This window comes from Desmodus rotundus, chromosome 5 (genome assembly GCF_022682495.2).
Source record: "Desmodus rotundus isolate HL8 chromosome 5, HLdesRot8A.1, whole genome shotgun sequence".
Taxonomy (NCBI): domain Eukaryota; kingdom Metazoa; phylum Chordata; class Mammalia; order Chiroptera; family Phyllostomidae; genus Desmodus; species Desmodus rotundus.
In genome coordinates, this window is record NC_071391.1 from 162780317 (window position 1) to 162805869 (window position 25553).

At 50.6% G+C, this 25553-nt stretch overlaps 1 protein-coding gene across 6 annotated transcripts in view; it reads right to left on the minus strand.

Annotated features, from left to right (window-relative positions):
• The window catches only part of GREB1 (growth regulating estrogen receptor binding 1), a 102657-nt gene that overhangs the window by 60887 nt on the left and 16217 nt on the right, over positions 1 to 25553 (minus strand). For 5 of the 6 annotated variants that reach the window (XR_011651270.1, XM_071221581.1, XM_053925572.1 and 2 more), the window contains exon 2: positions 1231 to 1411. Coding sequence is in view for 5 of the 6 variants with exons in the window: in XM_071221581.1 (XP_071077682.1) it covers positions 1231 to 1387 (157 nt within the window). In the remaining variant the exon portion in view is untranslated. Of the gene's footprint in view, positions 1 to 1230; positions 1412 to 10975; positions 11171 to 25553 lie in introns of those variants that run through there. The other variant, XM_053925571.1, reaches the window with a different exon arrangement.

A 25553-nucleotide genomic window follows, 5' to 3' on the forward strand; every position in this document is an offset into this window, starting at 1 on the left:
AGGTTGCCGCGCAAAGGCACTAAATTATTTATCATTACTGTTATCGTGAATTTATCCTGAGCAACCAAGACTGTCAGTGCCATAAGAAGTTAAGGGTGGCTACTTAATACGTATTTCCCAAGTCTTTCTGCTATAAAATATGCTCCTGTTTCTCATCTCCCCACGAAGTCCCAGTAATGTTTCCTGTGCCAGAAACTATTCCTTTCCATGCGAAGACGAGGGAACCCTTGGTTTTCCTAATTCGCGCTTCTAGCCCCAGCTGCTGCCATCTGCCTGGTGAGTTCAGTAAGGACGGCTAGCGTAAGGGACCCTCTGTGTCACACAAGCAGGTCCCTGCCTCGCTTTTCCTGATGGGCAGCCCCCCCCCACCTGCCTATCCCCACCCCCACCACACACACAGGTTCGCACACACACTGACACACACATATCGTGTCCACCCTGTGACCCTCATAGGGCCTGGCAGACTGCACACTTCCGTGGTAGTGAATTCACGTTTGTTTTAAACCACAGCCCTATGTCGCTTCCATAGCTAAGTGAAGTCTGCAGGTAACTGCGAGTGAAAGACAAAAACACAAAGAACTCATCACAGGAACAAGCCCCGTACCGCGGACTGCTGTGTGGTCACCTTTGACATGATGATACCCAGCTATAAAATTGCAAAGTGGGGAAGACTGAAAAACACAACCATCTCATTCTCTGGATGATTAGGTCAACCCTAAAGGTGTCCCCAGGCCTGAAGATAATTTATTTAACCCTAGCACATGTGATATTCATAAAGGTTTGTCCTTGGTTTTTAAAACTTTCCAGAGGCTTCCAGTACCTGCTATGGCAAGAGAAACCACTAGACTACTTTGCAAAGACAGGGCCTGGAATTACAGCACCGATAGAAAGAAAGCAGCAGAGGTAAAAGCAAAGCACGTTACAATTTCTCACTTATCCAAGTGAGAACATCAAACCTTTTAATAAGGCACAGCCAATTCAGAACAGCCTAACACGGCCCTCGTCCTTTCTCCTGCTAGTCCCATGAATAATTTTTATTCTTTGCAACCTTATAGCTGAAACTTACTCTTATTTTTTGCCAAGTATGAATTTATGTGCCACTTTCTTTTCCTAACAATTTTGTTCTGCCCGACTCAGCATTTCCTCCACAGAGCAGAAGAGGAGAGAGTTTCAAGTTCCGCGGCCAACACAGAGGGCACAACACAGAAGAGACATGAATACTCCACGTACCTTCTAGGGCGGAGAGCTGCTGCTCGGCTTCCAGGTAGAGCTGGGAGAAGACGGGCCTCGGCACCAGGCTGTTCGAGCGCAGCGAGGCCTCGATGGAGTTGTGCAGGACCTCCTCGAACCGCGTCGTCTTCGGCTGTCCCGCGTAGGAGTTTCCCATCTTCAAAAGGCACAACGGAGTCTTCTGTTCAAAATGGCATTTCAGCTTTGGTTAAAAAGACTGACCCGCACGTGAAGCCCAGAGGCAGAAAGCGAACCCCCGCTCTGCAGAGAGTGGGGCACAGGTGGGTCTCAGCCGCCGCCAGCCAGCGCCGGGCAATTACAGGAAGGTATAGAAGTCACAGCTTTCTCTAATTTCGCCCTCGGATGGCAGCCTCTGACACCTCATAGAATACGTCACTGGAAATCAATCGTCTCTGGGTCCTCCCCAGCTTTTCCCCACATTGTGACCCTGCCCCGAGAGACCCCAGACCAATGAGGCTTTCCTTTCCCGGACTCGGGGAAGAATAGCCCTGCGTGACTTTGTGTATGGGATGCAGCTGACAGCCTGGTGATACAACCGGCCCCCAGGTCTGAGGACTACTCAGCCTCCCCTTGCTTCCCAGGAAGTAGGCTACAGATTTCCCATCATTGTCTTTGCTGCTAAAAGGCCAATTATTAACATTCTTCCTTTAAAATTGTTTTTGGTTTATTATGCTCTCGCTAGACAAGTGATGCAGAATTCTAACGGGAAATTACAAAAGAGGGTGGAAAGTGAGGAAAATCACAGATGTTTCCATTCCCCGAGATAAGCACTGTGACTTTTTGGGGGGGGGGGAGCGGGTAGAGACTTGGTTCAGATATAATTCACACACCATACCATTTCCCCACTGCAAGTGCCCATTTCAAAAGTACATATTCTCAGTGTTGTGCGATCTTCCCGTGATCGATTTCAGAACATTTCTTAGCTCCGAAAGGAAACCTCACAGCCCATGCCTGTCACTCTCAACTCCTCCACCCCCAAGCCCCCAGCCCTAGGCGTCTGCTAATCTACTTTCTGTCGCTGTAGATTTGCCTGCTCTGGAAAGTGCATATTAATGGGATCATACAGTATGTGGTCTTCTGTGAGGGGCTGCTCTCAGCACCATGTATGGGGGGCTCCCCCGCCTGGTAGCTAGCATTTCATTTCAGCTGTGATACTGTAATGCATTCTTCCAGACTTAACTCCCTTCAGAACTTGGGGGTGGGAGGGAGATGAGAGATTATCACTAGGCTGTAATCATTCTGCAACACAACCGTTTATTCTACGTTTTAAACTCGATGTAAGAAAGCATTTCTCCCAGCCCTCTTACAACTGCTTTGAAAACAAAGCATGTTAAAGGCTGCATCATATTCCACGGCATGAAGGAGCAGATATTCGCCCAGACTTTTCGCCCAGACGAGACGTCTGGTAAAATCTCTAAAGTTTTGTCCTTCCCAAGATCTGCCACTTAAGTCTACAGCCCTTCCTAGTGCTTTCCACGTAGTTTCTGTTTCATTAAATTTAGCTTTTATGTTTCCCTCTTTCCATTTTCTTTTGGTTTCATGGCTTGTACTTTTTCCAAACTTCTTAAAATCATTCTTTATCATCAATTTTATTTTCCTTCTTACTTCTTTAATAACAAAGACACAGCTATCCATTTTCTTCTGGGCCCCTCTTCTGCTACAGCACGTGGGTTTAGTACAAAGTGTTCTCCTTTTCATTTCTTTTTAGATACTTTATAATCTCCATTCTGATTTCCTCTTCAATCTGAGAGTTACCCAGAGTATATATTTAATGTCTAAATAGTCGAGGCATGGAGAGGAAGGGGCCAGCCTTATAGTATTTCTTTCTAATTTGTATTGGATTATAACCATGACTGCAGTGTTAGAAACTTTTTAAATTTGTCAACTGTTTCTTTGGGGGGGACACCGAATGGATTTTTTTTTAAATGCTGTCAATATGAGAAAGGAGATGTATAAACCCTCTCCAAGTGATGAAAGGGCTAAATTATTCAAGTCTCCTATGTGAAATAGACAATATTTATATATATGTTGTCTACTATACTTTTGATTTTCTTTTTTTTTTACATTTTTTAATCCTCACCCCAATATTTTTTTATTATTGATTTGAGAGAGAGAGAGAAACATCAATCAACTGCCTCCCATTTGCACCCCGACCAGGGTCAAACCCGCAACCTTCTGATGTACGAAACGATGCTCCAACCCACTGAGCCAGCAGGCCAGGGCTATACTGTTGATTTTCAAAGTAGAATTTGACTTAAAACACAGCACAAGAGACTGGCTCCAGTGTGCTCACAGCACAGCAGCTTCCTGGTTCACTCACTGTGGTGCACACTGCTCACACCAGCCAGGCTGGTCTGGCCGAGACGCAGGGCGTGTGTAAGAAATGCCCCCGTCCTTGTTCTGTCCATGGCAGAGCCATTTCAAGACGGGGCTGCTGGTGCCCTTTGGCAGCTCCGGTTCCCTCTGGAAGGTAAAGAGAGCTGGTGTCACCTCACTGATTTTCTGCCTCTATTGTCAGGAAGCCTTTCCTCTTCCAACTTAAAGTGGCAACATCAGACACTTCCTGCTAGTGGCAATAACTCCTGAGCATGGCCCCTCAGTCAGCCTGGGCTGCAGCCCCGGGAAATGAGCTGTGGGGTGCATTGCTTCAGGAATTTGCCCCAATAAAAAGAAAGCACTCCTGAAAGAGAGAGGCCAGAGCTCTAACAGCCCCGGCAGCAGAAACCCCAGGGCCCCCTCGTCTGCCTGTCTCCCGGACCAGCTGCACACTTCAGTACATGAGTGAGGGCTTCCCGGCCACATCTGGGGATGCTTGCATTATTTTTGATTCAAGGTGGACTATTTAAAGCCACTACCAATTAATAAGATCAGAAATGTCCCCTGTTTCTGAAGAGCTCTGTCTGAGGAGTTTAACACACACAGAAAGCTTGAAGTTCAGCCCATTTGACATTGAGCCCCTGCAGAATCGCACCCAAAGATTGATCAGGACATCCAGACCCTGCATTCCCAAGGCCCTATTCAGCTCGCCTGACAGCTGATTGGCACCCAGAGCCCAGGGGACTCCACCCATTAAAGCAGATCGATGCCTAATGTGGATGGAGCCGTAAAGAGGAAAAAAAAACAAACAACGTTCATTGGCCAGCGTCTCTGTGCAAAGCACTGGGCGGGCTCCCTCACCCAACACGCACGGCAGCCAGGAGAGGATATTATGAAGCCCATTCTAAAGATGACAAGTTCAAGTCCTGGAGATGATAAGTAACCTGAAAGGACTCTTATGGAAAGATAAGAGAGAGAACCCAGGGTGGGGGTGGAAGGAGATGGGGGGGAGAGGAGGAACAAACAGGAAAGAACAGCAGCCCAGGAAATGTTCTCAAACAAAGTGGAGCGTTTTATTTTACAACCCTGAGCGAGCATCAGAGCTTTCGTGTCTATAAGCAAACAACGACAGAGAAAACGCGCCCGCTCCCTGTCGAATGCTGACCTGAAATCACATGAAGCCAATGCCGTGATCAGGGTCAGGAGTGCTGGGGACCCTAGGAGACGGCGTGGCCCTTTCGGTCGGTCCCCACTGGACCAGCAGTCTGGATCATACAGACAAGACACCGGCCAGGCAAGGAGGGGGGTTGGGGACCAGCGGGCAGAGCAGGCTGAAGTGGAGGCATGGAATCCCACACCTGTCTGATGGGGAGCCACAGGTCTAGCTCACAGTCAAACACAGAAGCCTAAACCCTCCCAACGCCTCACGGGGCAAAGGCCTCCATCCTGGGTGGCTCTGGCACTCTCTCCCCAGATGGCGTCTCTGTGCCAGACCCCTGCAGCACTTTCCCATGCACTTGGCCTGGGAACCGCAGGCGTCTTCCACACGGACCCCTCAGGAGGAAGACAAGGGACAGGTATGGCTATCGGAGGTGGTCCACTCTGTTGAAAGGAGCTGCGCAGGTTCTGCCAGAGCAGAGCATGGGGGTAAGATATTGATAGATTGATAAAAACTCAAGTAAACCAAAAAAAGCAACGATAGTACTGCAGGAAAAACACGAGGTTGTACGGGAATTGAAGATTTCATTAGAGCCCACGGCAAGTCCACGCGGAGTGCCGACTCAGCCAGAGTTTGTGACGACCACTCTGGAAGGGTGGGGAAAGGAAAGTGCTGTGAGGCTGCATTTTGAGGCAGGAAGAGGTGTGAAAAAGCTAAATTCGCCTATTCCACAGGAAGAATTAACACATGACCCAGCAATAAATAAGGAATTGCAGCCCTAGTTATTATTTGCAAATAATGAGGTGAATTCCAGAAGAGAAAAAAACTAGAGTTAAAAGCCGGCTGCCTCTAGGAAGCAGGAAGTGCAGTGGAAATAGGCTAGGAGACACGTTTTTCATCCTAAAGCTTAGAATAGAATAGCATAGACTCTTTAGAACATGCGTATTTAAATGTATTAAAAGTGAAGGTTACATTTAAAAATAAATGAAATGTAGGCCTACAAATGCAGGGCGGACAGACAGAATCTCAGGAGCAGAGCAGCTGAAGGTCACGGTGAACCACACACTGCGAGGGAAGGAAGGCCACACTGCTGAACATTATCTAATTTAATCCTAGCAACAGTCCTATCTGGTATTATTGCTGTCCCTCCTTTGATCCCTATGCTATAGATGAAGAAACTAAGGCTCAGAGAGGTTGTGAGGCCTGTCTAATGACACACAGCTAGCACCTGGCCTGCAGCTGAAAGCCCGTCTCCAGAGAATCTCTCCTATGAAAAGAAGTGTCAAGGAGCTTAAGCGAGCAGACACCCTCTGGTGGGGGGTTGTGAATCTGTATTACCATTCCCTGCTCGTGGACAAGACATGGCCCACTTCACAGGAAGCCACGGCATGCCTCTAAACTTCTAAGGGACAGTGCCAGTAAGCTGGCCTCTGAGACTAAGCAGGCGCTCTGAGGAGCCACCAGACCTCCTTCTGGGCCCAGTGTTCTCGTTGTCGCCCTGGAAGCCCATGAAACCCTGCAATTATCATGGAAGTTTCTGCCTGTACTCACAGAGCCCCATCTCACGGCAGCCTATATCCAAAGTGAGCGTGACGAAGAAAATATCCTACGTCTGTCCTACCTACTTTACCCAATCACTTTACTTATTTTTCTGGGTGTGCTTTATCATGTAAAGGTATGTGTCATATACGGTGGTCCCCGCAAACAATGTATTAATCAAGAAACATACACAGAGAGAAGACTCAAGTTTGAATTCAAAAATAAGAAAAATGTTTGCTTAGTTATGTCCTATATGCCAACCAATCCATGACAAAAGGGTTATCTTCCTTTGGCGGGTAAACAGACTTTAAAAGCATCTCTTGTCTTCCCATCTTTACTACTTCCTTTAGCATTGTAAAGCCTGAGAACATTTTATGTAATAATCAAAATAGCAGCCACCAGTAATTAGGGCCACTTGTGCGGACGCTTCTCTTGGATCACCTCTGTAATTGTATTTCATCCTGGTCCCAGCTTCAGGACACACTCACATGGTTCTCACTTTACACAGGAGGAAAAGGAGGGGTTGAGTGACTTGCCTGGGGTCACACACTTGGGTACAATTTTAGAATGCCCGATAAATTCCCTACGCCTGAGAATCTTTGCTTTCAGTGAAGCTGCTGACTTCCGAAAAGGGAGCATTTTTCCACGCAGTTGTTTTAATGACGTTCACTGGCGCAGCCAAGCTAAAACTTTTGGTTAGAAACTGGGTGGTCTTAGGTTCTTTCTTAAAGGCGCTTTACCTAACAGGGGGGCTGCCCTGACAAGAAAATGAAGCCTCGGTAAATGAAAAGCCCATTTAAAAAGACATTTCCAGGCAGACAAAGAAACCAAGAGCATTCTAAGAATGTCGCCTGAAGACCAATCTGCCAGAGAGGGAGGAGAGCGAGCAGGCAAAACAAACAGGCAGGGGCGGCGGGGCCTGGTCCAAGACGCCTCTCTGTCAGCCCCAACGGGCCCTTCCCAGGAGATTAAAGCAGAAGACTCCAGACTCCAGTCCATTCAAAGAAAAATATTCTAGCTCCCGCCTCTCCTTGAAGTGACTCCCCCAGCTTTTTTTCTTTCTTTTTGTGAGACTAGAATATCAAAAGGTTTGCTCCAAGAGGCAGAAAATCCACTTATCTTAAAAGGCCCACAGACACAGGAAACCTGCCAAGCTAAGGGTCCGGCTAAAATCTGAGCCCGCGATTACTTTCCTGTCTCTTTCATCAGTCACACAGCAAGGCCCGTCTGTCTAAACGCCAAGCCCAATCTGTCAACAGCAGCCATTGAGTTCCCGAAATGGGCTGGCACTCCCTTCCTGAGACAAGGCCGCTCTGTGTGCCCCTCGGTGGGGCCGCACCCCCATCATTCTGCTCCTCAGGATAAAGCAGCCAACTCCTCCTGTGCTCACCGTCCGACCCAGCACCACCTTCCCCCGTGCCCAGAGAGGTCTCGGTCCATCCGTGGACAGTCCCCAACATCCCATTTCCTCCATAATCCGTGGGCCAGGGGGTAAAAAGCATATACTTTGAATAAGACCAGTAGGGGCTTCATTCATGGCTATGTTTCTTTCAAGCTGTGTGGCCTTGGGCAAGTTACCTAACCTCTCTGTGCTTCCATTGCCTCATTTGTAAACCAAGGCTAATAAGGACCACCTTCCAGAGCTGTAGTGAGGGCTAAGGGAATGAACATACAGAAGGCAATTGAGCTATAGTAGATCTTAATAAACTCTAGTGTCTTCTCTAAAATTGGAATGAATTTGCTCATGCTTCTAATTTTGAGATGCTAGCCAGAGAACTTGACTTAATTTGAGTCGTTGTGCTCCAGTGGAAATGATTAAACTCCTGGCTTCGGTCAGGAGTGGACCAGAAAGCACTTGGCTATTGCCGGCCCTGCCCCAGGTATCTCCTGAACCCACCCACTGTTTCCGCTCCAAGCCAGGCCAGAGGGGGCCCTGCCTGTGAGCATGATGTGCAAGACACGTCCTTTTGGTCGTTCCTCATGGACACCCTGCTGCTCCATGGGCCTGCTGGTGCTGGTGGCTCCTTCTGCATGTCCTCAAGGAGAATTCATTGCTCCCTCTTCCTCCCCCTACCCCCGCCTCGCCCGGTACTCTGTTGGCACCTTGCTGGGCTCTGCGTTATTCCCCCTGAGGCCACAGAGAGTGTCTGTGTCTCCCACCTCCTGGGGGGCTTGAACTGCTGGATGCAGCAACCAAACCCACTCATGTCTCCTTCCCCACGGGACCCAGGATAGTGTCTCACAGAAAGTGGATGTGGACAGAGATGGCTGGAGACTCTAATTACCCCCAACTGCCCAAGATCCTGCCACCTGGGCCACCCTTGGCAGGAAGCAAAGACACAGCTGGGGGCCTTCAGGGTCTCAGGGCCAAGGTCGGGCAGCCGAGTCTGTCCTAAGTGACCAATTCACAGCTTCTGGCCCGTTCTGTGCCTCCTCTATAGAAAGCAGAGAGAGCTTTCCTCATCCCGATTCATGGCTTTGCCTTAAACAAAGTTAAATCATCTCGTTTGGAGATGTAGCAGAAATACTTCAGGCCTGCTGGGAGCAGATGGTGGAAGTGAAACAGACACAGGCATCGAGGAAGGCAGGTAAGCAGGTAAATGATGCCACGCAGGCACGAAGGTGGCTTCAAAGAGAGACAGTGGCGGAAAGTCCCATCTCCAACTGATCTCCGAGGACCCCCGGGGAAGAGCCAGGTCTGGCAGGAGGAGTTTGCCAGCAGAAAGGAAGAAAGGGCCTTCCAGGCAGAAGGGGGACAGTGCACCTGGGGTGACACGCATTTGTGATTGTGAGGACAGGTCCTTGCAGATGCAGGAGCATAGGTGGCCTGAGGGAGTCGGGGCAGCCCAGGGACAAGGGCCAGTCCACACCCATCCCCGTGGAGCTAGGAGAGGACTAGAAGCCAGTGGAGAGGGTATGTGACCCATCACTTAGCTCCCAGAGGAAGGCCTGCTGGAGAACACGGCCATACTTGTGTGATCGAACCGGACCCCACCCTGCACAGGAGCCAGAGACGGGGCTTCAGAAAGAGGAGGAAGTCAGTGGGGTCACCATGGGTCTGCAGGGTGAAGGCTCCACGGGCGGCTGAGGAGCTCAGTGTGCCAAGGGATCGGGACCCTCCCGCCACCCCGGTTCTGGCTGAGCCCCCCTGGGGGCGACACCTCACTCGGTCTGGTCCCCACTCGTCTTTGTCCTCTGTCTCTTTCACCCTCTCCTGGAGAAGTGACCACGGTGAAGAAGAAAGAGGGAACGCTCTGGCGTCAAAGGGGGGAGTTCAAGTGCAGGAGACAGACACCCTCCCCACGGCGGCCCACAGGCCACTCTGCTCTGCCATCTGCCTCCCTCCCACATCCTATCCAAAGCACAGCTGTCATCTCAGACCCTCCCACCTGAGGCTCCCTCTCTGTCTAGAAGACAGGCTTCCCCTAGGATCCTGCTCACCTTCCAGGGCCTCACAGGAAGGCGCCTGGCCCAGCTTTACCAGAACACCCCGACCTCCAGCCCAGATCCCCAGATCGGAGCTGCCACCATCCCCCTTCCTTCTTCCACCCCCCGCCATTGTCCCTACAGCAAAGCGGAGGGACCCTTCAGCCAGCATGTCAGCACGGCGACTTGTTTCTGAGGCTGAGTCCAAAGATGAGGAAAGCACAAGCAAAGCCCTCACAGGACTGTGTTTTCAGCCTCACTGTGTAACAGCAGCAGCAGGGCGGGCCCCTGGCCCCTCGGGAGCGGCCAGCCCGGAATATATGATGTGGCCATAAAGGCATTCAGACTGCAGCATGGTCTCCTGTAAATTCTTTGACAACCCTCCGGGCAGGAAACGGCTTTCTCATGTAGATTCCTGCGTCTCCCTGCAGGGGCTCATCAACTCCACAGGTGTCTCTGCAGGAAGGAAAGCCAGGCCGAGGGCTGGACTTCAGTCTAATCTGTCGTCCCTCCAGCTGAGACCGTCCTGCCTTCAGCGCCGCCCAGACATCTGTTCACAGAACGTGAGACAGCGCCTGCTCTGGGGGTCTTCAAGCTCTCTGAACAGAACTGTAGAGCGATGTGTCGTCACCGCCCCCCCCACCGCCCCCACTCCCACCTTCAGAAGAAAACCAGGGAAGATTTGCAGGGAAGAAAAAAAAACTACTGAAAAACTTCTCTCCAGAACCAACCAGGCAGGATCCAAAACACTTTGTCTGTCTCGTTAGCAAATCATTTTACAGGTATACTACCACTGCCTTCAGACACCACTGCAAACAAAGAGAAATATGAAACCTGATTCACGAAGGGGATTCACTCGGCTTACTGCCCCTACCCCCACCCCGCCCACACCTTACTAAAAGTGAATGCTTTGCCATCATTCCGCTCCACACAGGCCGATGCCATCCTTACAATTAAGCGAAAAGCCACCACAAACCTCTCCACCCCCCACAGCCAGTGTTCTGCCCCCAAGTCAAGTGCCCGATGCACCTGGTCATTTCGAGCGGCCCATAACCCAGCCAGCCAAGAGCAGCAAGGTGGGAGTGTTTGCGGGGGCTGCCTCTCATCACGTGGGAGCCCTTATGCCCCAGAGAAGGGGGCCAAGTGCTAGACTGGCCTGACACCTGGGCTCCCCGGCCCCTGCCCAGGCAGGCAGAGGCAGCCAAGCCAGCCAAGGAAAATGTTTCCAAGCCAGTATCTGCTCCCGAGGCCACAACAACCAGGGAAAAAAAACAATCAGCAGACCTTCCCAGCTGAGCTCCATCCGCCTCAGGCTCCTGTTGGGTCAGATGGCAAATGCCACAGCTTTCCACGTTCTCAGCACTGCAGCGCTTTGCTGGGTCAGAACGCTCTCCCCACAGGTACATGCTGATCTGTCAGTCTAGCCACCGTCCATTAAAGCGAGTCTTTTTAAACAACATGAAAGTTCTGTTCTTGGAATGGAACCACGTACTTCTGTGCAGAGAACAAAGGAGCAGGGGAGAACAGGACTTTGCCACAGGAAACAGGCAGCCCAGCTTGCAGATACCACAGGTGTGGGGCTGACCCAGGGGGGGCGAGTGCCCCTTAAGATAACCACCCCCGAGAACGCCTGGGGAGATGCCTGAGAGTCACAGGTGCACGACGTTCCTACGCTGCTGTCATTTAAATCATTTCTGCCACCATGGAAATCAAGCCCACATCAGCTCTGGTCCAGAGCTTCCTACATGTTCCTGCTGCAATTAACTCTTACAAGTCCAGGGGTCCTGCTCAAACCCCAGCTGAAAAGGGAAAGACAATAAGAGAAGCCCACTCTATTTGTGCCGGGGGCCTTTAACTTTGATGTTTATGGTCTCGCCATGGTCTTTTACATGCCTGCACAGACAACTTGGATAGGACCCAGGGGGTCCATGTCACCTACCCTTTGTGACAAAAGTCAACGAGCTGGATTATTCTTCTTGGTGCCCCCCTCTCGGCTGTTTCTAGGCCCCTAAAGCACCAGGCGCTGAAGAGTGGAAGGAAGTGCCCACCATCGCAGACCTATTTACTCCTTCCTGGGCTGAGTATTATCCCCCCAGAAAGAGCCACCGGGGACCCCACCTGCCACCACACAGTCACAGCAAGGGCAGGGGAGCACCCCCTGGTGGTTCTGCTGGAGAAAGGCTAGGGGAGTCAAAACAAACCCTGGGCACCCTGCCCTGGCTCCACTCACCTGTGGAGACAAACCAGGTGTGAGAGGACCCAGGGGGCAGGGGAGGAAGTGGCCATGCTGGGGGTGCCTGCGGCCCCCTGCCCCTCCGAGCTCTGTGTGATGGCCGGAGCCTGGAGAAATGCCCACGGGAAAGCAACGCTTGATGCACGCGCCAGTCTCGTGCAGGGAAGCTGCACGTGCAAAGAACTTTTAAATGCCGCGGATAGCCTTAGGGTATGACACTCAGCCAGAAAGATTGTAAATCCTTACGGAAATGCAGAACTAAAAACACGTAGATATGCATACATATGCATACTCGCATATGCATGTGTAACGTACCACATGATATCTTACTATACACAGGTGTGTAACTAGAGAGGGAGGGAGGGAGGGAAAGCAGCAGAGGTTTTAAGAGAACCAACTCTGGACCCAGGCTTGGGTTTGAATCCTGACTTTTACTGGATGTCAGACCTTGAGCAACCTACTTCATCTTGATGTGCCTCAGTTTCCCCACTCTGAAAATAAGGGAATAACGGTACGTGTGTCTTAGGGTTGCTGGGTGCACTGCATGAGTTACTATACGTACGATGCTTAGCCCAGTGAACGGCGCACAGATAGTATTTACTACGCAGGCCACGACATTAGTAACATTATCGCTACTAAGCTTTCAACCTGTAAGCAAATAAATAAATTGCCTAAAAGAGACTGAAAAAATGTCTACACTGGTTGCCTCCAAGTGAAAGAATTCAAGATTTTGTTCATGCTTCTTTAATTCTTCCTGTGATAGGCTAACTTTTTACACTGACACAATCGTCATCGGGGGAGAAAATCAGGAAAGAAGGATCTGTCTTCCTTAGGTCTCTGGTAAACAGCTCTGGGCTGTGTACTCCCGTTACTGTCCGAAGAGGTGGGTGATGTGAGGGAACAGGGGCGAGCTCCCCCGATGTCAGCTCAACAGCATTTGCACTGTGGGGCTCCCATCTGAACTTAGCCCTGCAGCGCTACACTCTAGGCCAGCGCATCTTCTTGCCCAAACCCTTCTCTTCTGTTCCCTGTCACCTGGCTGTTCTCCCCTGGCCGAATCCCATCCACGTGACCCAGGAGAAGCGCAGACACAGCCACCAGTCCAACAGGCAACTCGAGCATTTGAGACTATGAGGCGGTGGCTTTTGTGACCACAAAAGCCAGAAGTGACGACCTTTAAAAAGCAGATTCGTCCCTACCTGTCCAACAGGTAGACCATGATGACCACCGTTTCCAAATAAATAGGCGCTGGGTCTTACAAAACCCAAGAGTTCTTCAGGTCATTTTCGATCTGCGTTACTCACCAACCTGAGGGGTCTAGTCCAGAAACCAGACTGGAGACAGCACTTGTGCCAAACACAGGTGAAGTACCCAGGAGAAGCCAGCGGGCCCAGGGGTGCACACCGACCACAACAAGTGCATTTTTTTGGTGACCCCACCCACCCAAATTTTCAGCTCCTGCTCGGCCTTCCCACTCACTGCACTTGGCTGAGCTGGACTCTCTTCCTGGGACAGGGCCAGTTGTTGGATTTTGTTAGTATAAAAAAAAATCTATCATTCTTTTTTTTTTCTCCATCAAATGTAGAATAAAATGGAAGTATAAAGAAATCTTCAATCCTGGCTTTTTTCTTTTTTTAACTGGAAAGCAGACAAGTCTCGGGGAAGCTGTGTCACTAGTGCCAGGGTCACTATGTGAGCCCATATCTGCCTGGGGGCTGTGCGACTTGGGAGCAGGCTCCCTGACTCTCCGAGCTCCAGCTTCCTGCACCACAAACAGAGACCACAGGCTTAAAGTAAAGGGGTTTTGTGATGATTAAATAAGATAATGTAGTAAAGTATTTAGCACAGTAGCTAACACTTGATAAGTATTTTTCCTCTTTTTTTTTGAGGACTAGTCAAGCTGATCTCTTCACTGGTACACATGTGTTATTTGCCTACAGTGGAATCCCCTCCTCTCTCCCATTGTACATGAATTTGCCACTTAAAAACTGCAAAAATGAGTAACTGGGAGGTACAAAACCTCCTCACTTTTGGGACCAACCCTTTTGGCTCCTATGGGCCAGGCTCTCTCCTGCCGCCTCCCCTTCCGTTAGCCTGAAGCCACCCTTCATTCGCTCGCTCAACCTTCTCTGGTGCCCGTGGCCCACTGGGCACTCGAGTGACTCAGCTGCCCGAGCCTCAGTGTCCTCAGCCAAATGCAGGTGATGAGCTGAGAGCACGAGGTCACTGGGAGGCTTTGGTGACACCAGGGCCCCCAAGCCCCTTTCACACTGCCCGGCACATGGCAGGCGCTCGCATGACAATGACTAAGCCACAGCCCTGCTAAGGGGAAGGTCCCCTCCCCTGAGGAGGCCCCAGCCAAGCAGACCCTACACTGACCCCTGTCCTCCTCCGAACCCACACGTGGAGCGAACGCTCCCCGGCCCAGTGAGCCAGAACACGAACGTGTCCGAGGGGAAGGCGGCAGGCTCGCTGAAGCATGATTCACCACTGCCGGCTGCAGTAATTAGTCGTGTTTTGGTTGGTTCTGGGTCACGGTGACCCAGTTACTACACTTTTTTTTTTTTCCCCACTGCTCAAGTTTGTGGTGAGCCTTAAAACAAAAACAAAAGGCTTCGGAAAAGATAACTGGCTTTTGCTCAGAGTAAGGAGGTTATCAGTCCTGCCCTTTGGAAGCAAGGCCGGATCACGGAAGCCATTATCACTCGGTCTTTTATTTTATGAGACACAAGTGTAATTTTTTGCCCTCCTCCAAGACCGAGCTCCTAGAGACCTATCTGGCCCATCTGTTTCCCCAGGACCCAGTACAAAGTAAGTGCTATGAGAGTGTTTATGGATGAAGTGAGGCTCCTAGAGGCAGGTTCAGTTGCAAGAAATAAGAAAAAATGAGAATTAATGACCCAGAATAATGGATCTTTGCTAAATTCTCCAGGAATAAATGTACATTTCCCACGTCACTCCTGCTACTGTTGTCTCATTAGCAAGGATAGTTTCCACCTATTTAATACGACAAACAGCATAACAAACAGCCTGACGGTAAACAGAAGTACACCTGAGGACAGGAAGTTCTGTCACTCACACCCTCAGCAGCTAATGTAATTGTAGCTTTTCACCTGCGTTGGAAGAAGACTGGAAGGAAATACACTAAACTGTTAACAGGAGAATGGGTGGGGAAATGGAATTATAGACATTTTTTCCTTCTAATTTTCTGTATTTTTCTACATTTTTCTACACATAGTCTCGTGCCATTTGCGTGGTTAACTTTTGGGGGGGAATTATGAGGACGGCGATCCGTCAGGTCCGAGTCTGTTGGGGGCAGCAGGGCGTGGAGGAGATGAAAGCAGCTGAGTGCTGGTGCCCCAGGGCCCTGCTCTGCCACCCCCGGCAGGCAGGTCACTAAACGCTGCTCAGGGCAGATGGTCTCCTTGGCAGCCAACAGCTCCCACTCAACAGCTCCCTCAGGTGACAACACGGGGAGCAAGTGTCCCCAGAGCAAGGCTCCAGCTGAGGGCCAGGGTCACTGTTGGAAGCTGGGAGGCAGCCAGGTCACCTGCCCATCAACACCAGCCCACTGCCTGATACCCCTTCTCCCTGGCCCCGGGCTGACTTCTGGGCCCGACTTTTTGGATTACAGGATGAGGCCCAACCAGCTGAGCCACTCCGGTCAAGGGCTAACAATTTTAATTTGTTCCAACCTAAGCAACATATTGCCCAGTTTTACATTTTTAAAATTGTCCCGCACTGCATGATCTTTCTGTGACTTGCTTTTTGGCTCAATGCAATGTTCCCGAGATTCCTCCAGGACCCCGCCTGTGTTGGTGGGTCACTTCCACTCTGCACAGCACTCAACTGTATAAATATACCACCACTCCTTTCCCACTGTATAGCTGATGGCTCCTCGAGTTACTTCTAGTTCTCGTTAACTTGTGTGTTACTACAAATAACACTAGTACAGACATTATCACCTATATCTCCAGTTACACACACAGGTCTCAAGGATGCCACACAACTTGGGGGGCACCATGCACCCTGGAGGCTATATAAACAGTGCCCCCTACAGCAAGAAGCTCATACCAATTTAGGGTCTCGCCAGACTTAAACTTTTGCTAATCTAGTGAGTATGAAATGGTATGTTGTGGTTGTAATTTGCATTTCCCTCGCGAGGGAGCATCTTTTGAGATGTTTCTTAGTTATCTGTTCCTCCCGCCCCTTTATAAATTCCTAAACTATCCCTTCAGTCCATCTTACCAAACCAAAAAGAACTTTCCATGGATGTTAATGCCTCGCTTTTACTTCAAAGTTTTAGTCCCTGCCCTAAAATATATTCTAGTTTCTCTTTTTACCGTTTTATAGGGTTTCTTTTGCCCTGATGGGGGTGAGGGGAACTCCTCCATCTTCACACGTCTAATACAGATTTGGCAGGCTCATTGTTTTTAATATTTTTAGAATTTCTTACCATTATTTTCAAAGGAGGAAGACCCTCTGAACCCTGACAAGTGGGAATTTTCAAGCTCATGGTGGGAAAGAAACATGTAAAGCAGGCGAAAATAAACATAGTCTTCCGGTTATTTTGTGAAGGTCGTAACTCTGCTGCAATACAATTCTGTGCGTCTAGTGACCCAAGTCCATTTCACAATGTGGAGAACTGCCCGAGCCAGGTGCAGAAAGATTGCCAGGATCTCATCCTTCATCCAAACTAATTACTGGATGACTTCCGATCTAGAAAAGTGACCTGATCATTCTTCTCGGACAAGGACGTATAAGCCAGCAAAGAAAAAAAAATGAAACTTGACAAACACATGTCATTTTGTAAGAGTATTGGTACTGAGGATTTCTCCCAGGAGACACAGACTTGGGACCACTTAACGCACACAGACAGAGCATAGTTCGGGAAAGGCTTTGTAAAATATTCTGTCACCGTAGGTTTCACAGCTGAAAGGGGACTCAAAACTACCCCAGGTCCAGCCTGTGCCTTGTGATAAGATACTGTTGTATCATTTAAAGGCAAGGAATAGAACGATCCATCCAAGTACATAATCCTGCTGCTCTCAGCTTGGGTGTTTGCACTTGATAAATTCTTGCATTTTACAGGTAGAGTTGAAAGAGATTCCTGCCACTAAGAAACTTTGATATAAATGTGAATTTGGAGTAGATGTAAAATGACAGAAAAGCCTCCACCCTACAAAAGTCTTCCTTCTTCTGGTCTACCAGAAGAGTGGCCCGGGGTTTTGTGACCTGTTCCTCAGACACATGCCCCTTCCCAGGATGGACACCCGGGGACTGTTTCCCTGAGCAAGTTCATTGTTGACGGAATTTGATTTTACGGCCTGAAAAAGACAGATTCTGAGAACTGTGTGATTATTCAACAGCTGTTTGCGTATCAATGCAGAATGGACATGAGGGTCCAAAAAAGCTCAAGGAAAGGCAGTTTATGGGACTCAGGGATATCCATGGACCCTAAAATATTTCAGGAATTCATATCAGCAGGACAGTCAGCGTGGCAGGCTTTGTTAAACCTCAGCAGAACGAGGACTGGACAGCCCGCCCTCCCGAGCCTTCATAACACCTATCACACCAACAAGCCACACTGCAACATCTGTCTTCCCACAAGACCACGAGCTCCATGGGGCCAAGAGCACATCTGTTTTGTTGGTTACGGACTCTCCAGAGCCCAGACCACGCCTGTCTGTCTCCCTCGGTGCTCCCTAACTGCGTGAGTGAGCCCTGCTGTTCAGAGAGGCTGAGCCACAGGAAACGCCCTGCAGGAGACAGGCTGTGCATCGGATCCACCAGGTGCCCAAGCGTACTCTTGGGTCCAGTTTCACCACGAGACGTCTTCAGCCCCCCCAGCTTGGTCCCTCAAGCAATCATCTTCCCAGAGTCACACTGGAATATTAAATACATCTGGGCTTTTCCCCGGCACCACTGGGGGAAACAGCCACATGGATCTGGCTTGGGCATTTGCTAACACATGAATCTACTGGGCCACAGTATCGTTTACACAATAGAAATTAATGCAGGGCAGGCAGGGGGGGTGGTCCTTTCTCCTGAAGAATGGTCACGCTTCTCCCTGTCTGATAAGATAGCTTTAGCACTTATTACTTCCTCGCTTTGTTCTGACCACCAGATTAATAGTGATAAACACATACAAAAACGAAGTAATTACTAATGTCAGGGGGAAAGCTGTGCAGGAAGAAGGAAAACCAGTAGTGGTGCATACCTGGCCCGGCTGTGGAGTGTTCACACGGCCATAATCACGTGTTCATTGAACGGAGCTATCGAAAACTATGAGTAACTGGAAGAATGGCGGGCAGGTGGTACGCACCCGTGTGGGGACAATGGGGCGCATGGGAAAGAGAGAGGAACCTTACCTTCCACATTAGGGAGTTAGTAAATATTACCTCAAATTCGAAAACCAGGGAGCAGCCAACTGTGTTCTTTAGAAATGTCAAGATCATTTCTGAAAGAATCAGTTGAAAGGATTGGAAACTGCTCCCTCCCAAGAACAAGAACAGAGAGGAAGGGGTGGGTGGATAGCTACAGAGACCAAGACTGCAATTAGTGTTTAACATACAATATCTTATTTAATCTTCATGAAAATTCATATCTCACTAATGAGAAAACTAAGGCTCATAGACACGAAGCACCAAGGTCACATACTAGTAAGTAAAGCTAAGATGCTGATGCGGGTTTACTGAAATCCCAGGCTCACGGTCTTTCCTCTGCACTATGCCCGGTCTCTTATTGTGCTGTACTGGGAGAACTGGGGACCTAAAGGAAGAAGGTTTGGAGCCATGCGATCCCATCAAATGCCACGAGATACGAAGAAAGAAAAAGAAGGGGCAAAAATGAAGAGTAAAGGACAACATTGAAGACCATTCATAAAACTGGGGTTAGAGTAGAAATGAATCCACATGACCTCAAGCTCTTGATGGATTTTATTTTTTGGCCAGAACAAACTAAGTTGGCATTTATAAAAGTAAGCCTTTGATAAAACCCTGCCAAGCACCTGATCCTTCTGTGCAAAGCTGGGGCAGGACTGTGGAAGCATTGCCCACCACCCGGAGCCGTCACTGGGTCCCCGGGCAAGTTAAACGTAGAAGGGCCCTGAACCCCATGCAGCGAGAAAGGGTCACAACCTCGAATGGCTCAGGAGGACCCCAGAGATGCCAGGAGGAAGGATGCTGAGCATTAAGGTGGAAGGGAAGGTACACAGCAAGACAGAGCCAGGGGTGGGGAAAATTTGGGAGGGAGCATCAGAACCAAGTCTACGAACTGAGCCTGGGTGCCAGCCTCCATCTCCGGACAGATTTGTCCAGGCCGGTCTGTCCCTGGAAGGCTGCATCCCCCACAAACACTTCCCCCTCACCGCCTGAGGCCCAGTTTCTGTAAGAACACACTCTCCCATGTCTTGGCCAAATGCCTTAAGAAAAAAGTCCGAGTGAATCCATAGAGTATGTCATTCTGGAAGAAAAGCAGCTCAAGAAAGTGGGTGTGGCCAAGGCACCTTTGGAAAGGCCACATTAACACATTTAAATGGATGGAGTCGTGTGGGTGTGAGCTCAGGAAAGCACCTTACACATCCATAATCGTGTTTGGTTGCCTGTTACAGAAGCCCGACCAGTGGTTCCACCCCATCGGGACTCATTCTTCTGATGTAACAGGCCTGCAGGGAGGAGTCCAGAGCCAGGGAGGCATCTTGACCTTGACATCCAAGACCAAAGCTTTTTCTGCCTTGGAAGGTGGCAAGTGTAGTCCATATTCCAGACTGGAAGACAAGAGGAGAAAGGCGAAGGGCAAAGGAGCATGGCCCCCTCACCAGGGGCCATGTGTCGCTGGGCAGTTGTTCTCCCAGAAGTCCCACCCAGATGAGTTCAGTGCTTATGAGACGCTGGCCATCTTATGAGATGCGGGTCTCATGGCCACCCACACTTCCAAGGGGCCCAGGAAGTTGAGATTTTAGCCTGGCACTTGGCTCTGCTGAACAAAGCAGGGCCCCGTCAGTCAGGGATAAGGAAGGGGATGGACAGAGCCGTTTGCCCTGGGCTGCACGGAGTCCAGTGTCAGCTCAGCCAGTGCCAAGATGAGTGATGTGTTTTGGAAAGCACAGCGTGAGAAGTGATGATATGACCCAAACAAACCCAGGCCAAATCTGTCCCAGACAATGAGGTCACGCCGACCTTCGGGGGAGAAGAGGATGTTCAGACAGGACGTGGTACACCGTGAGGCAGAAGCAAGAATCTCCAAGTGCTATTTTACCATCCTGCGGAGGATTTATTGCCCCCGGGGGGAAGGGTGGCACATGAACACCCCCAGAGGCTACGTCTGCCAGGCATTCTGCATGTCTCGTCACTTCGTCCTCACGCAGTTCCATGAGCTCAGCAGGAGAGGAAATGCAAGGCCCAGGGACACAGAACTAGTAAGAAGTAGACGTGGGATTTGAACACCAATCTCTCACGGTCCCAAGCCTAGCACCGCTCCACCTTTCTTCTTGTCCAGTTTAGGCTTCTGGACACTGGACACCGGCCTGAGGAGATGGGCGAGACGACATCTGCTCATCTCAGGTCGCAGGCTCCTAGGCCAGGCCAGAGCTTCCTGTCAGAGCCCCCTCCCAGGGAAAGCTCTGCAGGTCCCTCCCTCCTACTGTGGCTTTGTCCTCCAGAGTCACACCTTCCTTCCCCTCTGCCTGTCCTGACACCCAGCCCCTGCTTGTGATCTCTGGTTGGCTCTGCTCAAGCCATTGAGCTGTGAAACCTGCCTCTAGTCCTGGCTGGTCTGGTCTGGCCTTCGGCAGCCCACCCCCGCTGACCCTGCAACACACTCTTTCCGTTTGTGGGTCCTCACCAAGCCTTATCGACAAAATGTCTTCTGCAACGAACACTGTCTCCTGAGAGGAAGGAGAAAAGGGTGGACTTTATATTTGGGCACTTATTCGTTAGGAATACAAATTTCCACCGGCACATTTAAATGCATGTTATCGGTGGGGGTGGGGGCGTTCTTCGAACACACTAAATTGTTATCCTTTTCTGAGTAGAGAGTTCTTGGGCTGAGCCTGTGTGAACCCCAAGAAAAGACTGCAAAGCATGCACTCAGAGAGCCTCCTCTCTGCGCCAGGCACTTTGAAGCGAACGAGATGGGCAAGACAGTGGCGACCGAGACCCCCAACCGTGAGAGGCAGAGGCTGCCTAGCACAGCCCGCCAGGGGCAAGGCCGCAGGTAGGAGGACCTCCTGTGGCCGGTCAGAGCGGTGATGCTCCCTGAGGGTCCCCTGGACTGAGAAGCAGGGAGGACACTGACCAGAGACTGAAACCACCAGGGCTGCTCCCAGGTCTTCTTGTCGTTCTGGTTTGAGTTTGAATCAGGACTTCAGGATTCCTGCCCAGGACACTCCTGCCAAACGTCCATCCAAAGGAGTGTCCCCTAGGGCCCAAGGATGGTAAGATCTCTGCAGATCTCGGAGTCAAGGACAAGATGCCCACTTCCTGCGTCCCAGGAAAGGCACGCATTCCAGAAGCCTCCATGTGTGTGAAGGCTCCAACCAACACATTATTGTGGCGCGCCTGCTACGGCATCCCAGGGCCAGACAGCGGTTTGCAAAGTCGTGTGACACGGAAAACTTAGACGGGAGGCACAAAGTGGCAAATGAGAAGTGGCCCGTGTTATTTGCTTTCTATAACATTTTCAAATAAATTTGCCAATGGACTTGTTTACAGGTTAACATCAGTTTTGAAGAAGAACAGTTCCAGGAAGATGACGAAAGTAGAGGCTGTTTGCCCTCCGTATTTTAAGGCGAAACCTGACTGGGTTAAGGGACCTGAGATGAACGGAAGTGGAATAATCGAGTTTACAGCAAGGGAGCATTTCAAATCAAGGTAAATTCACGAAGGCAGACGTCTGCACGGGACACGAAGGGCTTTCTCTTTCACGGTTGTAGGGGCTCCCGTGCTCCCAACTCCTCTTCACCCTGAGTTCAGATCAGTTCTCTTCTAAGAAGAGTCCAGCGTGACTTGTCCCCCATTGGCTCAGTGTCGGGTCCCACTGTGGACCCAGCACTCAGCGTGGCTGCTGAACGGACGAAGGGGGTAGCAACGCCAAATACTTGAGGAGAGCATGGCCCTCCTCCTGTGCCAAAATTTTTAAACGTGCTCCTTTTCAACGTTCACTGCTTTCCAGATCGTAACTGCCCACCTGCACGTGGCCTTGACCTGAGACACGTACGTGGATAGCAGCCCCCGGTTCCTCATCGAGCTGCCCCCTCCTCTGTGACAGGGCACAGAGGGGAGCTCCTGAGTGATGAGGCACGCCTGCCCCGCCGTGGTAGAGCACCGGCTCCTTTTGTCCTTTGCTCCGGAAAAATGACACTAAATCACGTTCTCTAGGAAAATGCCCACAGGCAAGGGGTGGGGGAAAGCCAGCCACTCTTAGGAAAACTCTCGGACACCTGTGACATTACACAACCTGAACTGTATTAGCCCATTAAAGCCAAAGACGCAGCTGTGCCCAGTCAGACTAACATGCAAAACAAGATGAGCACGTGGGACAATCCCCTTGGACAATGACTAGAGGGGCAAGAAGCCAACATATACTGGGCAATAATAAAAAAAATAAACCAACCAAGCACTTCCGTCCTCAGTAACTGAGGGGGTATGGTGGCTATCAGGGTCACCTTTTTTACAGAGAGCGACTGAGGCTGGTCACACAGAAAATGATCGGAGAGCCAGAGGTGTGACTCTCCCAGTGCTGGCACACCTGCTCCACGATCCCTACAGGGAAACAAGTCCCAAAAGGGGAATGTCAAGGACAGTCATTTAAAATAGCATGTTTTCCAAACGCCTGAAAGTTTCCAGTGAGATGCTGCAACAGATATTTTAGAAGAGTTTTGGAGAACCGTAACCTTCTGGGATTTCCAACTTGAGAAGCAAGTGGAAAAACATTTGCAAACATAATAAAGTGTTGGAAAAGCCACTCACCCACGGAACGAAGCCAGTCATAAGTTATACCAGAAAAAAGTATCGATGCATAAGTTTTTATTAATAGGATACATTCTTGCAGAGAGAACAGACTAGAAAACATGCTGTAGTAGAGGCCCCTTGCTGTTCCAAGGTTACTTTTATATCCGCTCACATGAAATCCACCATGTCCTGCAAGACGGGCCCCCTGCACATTTCCGCTTTCAAGGCCCAGATTTTGGATTTGCCCACAGGCCTGTCTCACGTGGCTAAGTCACGCCCTCAGTACCTCCACATGGGCCTCTCCGTCGCAAAGACTGGAGAAGGCATATGAATGAATGCCGCCCCTCAGGAGCCCAAAGTGTGTCCCCAAACGCCAGCGGGCTGAACCGAGAATAATGCTGGAGGAATTAGCCTCTGCTCTCAGATAAATGTGCTGTCACCTCCTGCTCCCGGAGGAGGGGCTGATGAACGATGGCTCTGCCCAGAGAACATCTGCTCTGTCCTTTCAGGCAGCGCTCCTCCTGGGGAGAGCCCGGAGGGGACGGTGATGTGGCCACCTTGAAGCCACCAGGTCAGTGCCCTCTGCCCTGCCCTCTGCACACAGCTCCTACAGAGAGCTCCCATCTCAAAGGGCTTCCTGCGGAGGAAGGGTCCAGATGGTGCAGGGGACCTTGGAGGGGCCACAACACAAGGGAATCGGCGCCGACCGAGGTTGCCTCCTTCGAGTCTACTTCGTTAATGATGAAGGAAACAACTGACATCTTCTTGGGGGGTCATAGGCTTGGGGACAATAATGTCCTCATTCAGTTATTTTTTTCTACTTACCACATTTTCCTCTCACTGCTCCCAGACTCTGAGCTCTTGGAGAGCCTGGTCTGTATCTGACTCAATCTCTGTGACTTCAGCACTGGCCTTAATACCAGGCACATGGTACTGTTTGGAGAGCATGTAATAGAGGATGTAGTGAGCGGATGGGGAGAAGGAAGGCTGCGGGGAGGGGGTGAAGGGATAGATGTGTGCGTGGGTGGATGGGTGGGCGGATAAATGGGTAGATGGATGGGTAGGTGGGTGGATAAATGGGTGGGTGATGTGCGGGTGGATGGATGTGTGGGTGGGTAGAAGGGTGGGTGGATAAATGGGCGGGTGGATGGGTAGGTGGGTGGATAAATGGGTGGATGGATGGGTAGGTGGGTGGATAAATGGGTGGGTGGATGGTGGTTGGATGATGTGTGGGTAGATAAATGGATCGGTGGATAAATGGGTGGGTAGATAAACGGGTGGATGGATGGGCGGGTGGATGGGTAGGTGGGTGGATAAATGGGTGGGTGGGTGGGTGGGTGGGTGGGTGGATGTATGTGTGGGTAGGTAAATGGGTGGGTGGGTGGATGGTGGTTGGATGATGTGTGGGTAGATAAATGGATGGGTGGATAAATGGGTGGGTAGATAAACGGGTGGATGGTAGATAATTGGATGGAAGGGTTGTGTGGGTGGGTGGATGGATAGATGGATGGACTGATGGATGGTGGACAAAGGGATGGTTGGATAGGTCAGTGGATGGAAGGGTGGATGGTAGATGGATGGATTGGAAGATGGATGAATTCAACAAACAACCCTTAAGTACCTACTCTGTGCCAAGCACAGTGCTAGGCCCTGAGGACACAGGGATGGAGGGCAGCTGCTCTCAACCTCAGAGGACCTCTGAGTCCCCTGGGGTGAAATGCCACGGTACTGACTCAGCACATGGTGAGCGCTACGGCAAAGGGGAGGCAGCAATGGTCTCGATACAACGAGAGTTTGGACCAAGTAAGTCATGAAGACTCTCAAGTGTCCCTTGGCCACCGGGCTCAGCATGAGATCTCCCTCACCTTCAGTGGCATCCCTTTAGCCCAGTGAACCCTCCAGAGTTCGTTCTAGTTCCTTCCCTCAGAGGGCCTCTGCAGTCAGTACCCCTCCCCCCTTTTCCTTGACAAGCAGTGCTGTGGGCCAACCCCCTCCCCCACACAGCAGAGAAACTGCACGTGTGTCTGAAGCCACAACACGTTATAACCTTCGATGACAGCAATACTGAGGTGGTGTGGCAGTGCATGCTAGCAAAGGGGTGCGGTGAATTCCAACTTCAACAACACAGCAGCTAACTTGGGAAAATAACCGATTTTCCCTAATCCCCAGGTTTCCCATCTGTAAAGTGATAACGTGTAATATCCGCACCAGAGGACTGTGAAAGGATTGCGTGAGACCTGCCTGGGACCAAGTCACGCACAGTCTGCAGCACAGGGACGCCTGGCCCTCCACGGTGACCGCTGACCTCCCGCTCCCTGGGGTTTGGGGACACTGTTTGTTTCCCATCCCCTTCGGTTGTAAGAATCCACCTCTCTAGCATCTGGCCTGGGCTCCCAGTCAAAAACATTCCTTGCTCCACCCATCCCCACCCATTCCACAGGGACCCAGCTCCTATTCTGTGGGAGTGAGCAGGGGATCCCTCCGCCCTGCTCTGGTCTGAGCTCTGGCAGCAGCCAGGAGCTGGCAGCCGTAGGGCCCCTGAGCCCAGTTCAGCATCTGGCACCAACTATCATTCAGGAAATATAGGCTGAATGAAACCAGAAAGGATGAGGCCGAGGCCCGTCCCACTAGAGCCCACGTGAGTGCGGCTGGCCGCGCCAAGCCGGGGCTCCCGGTC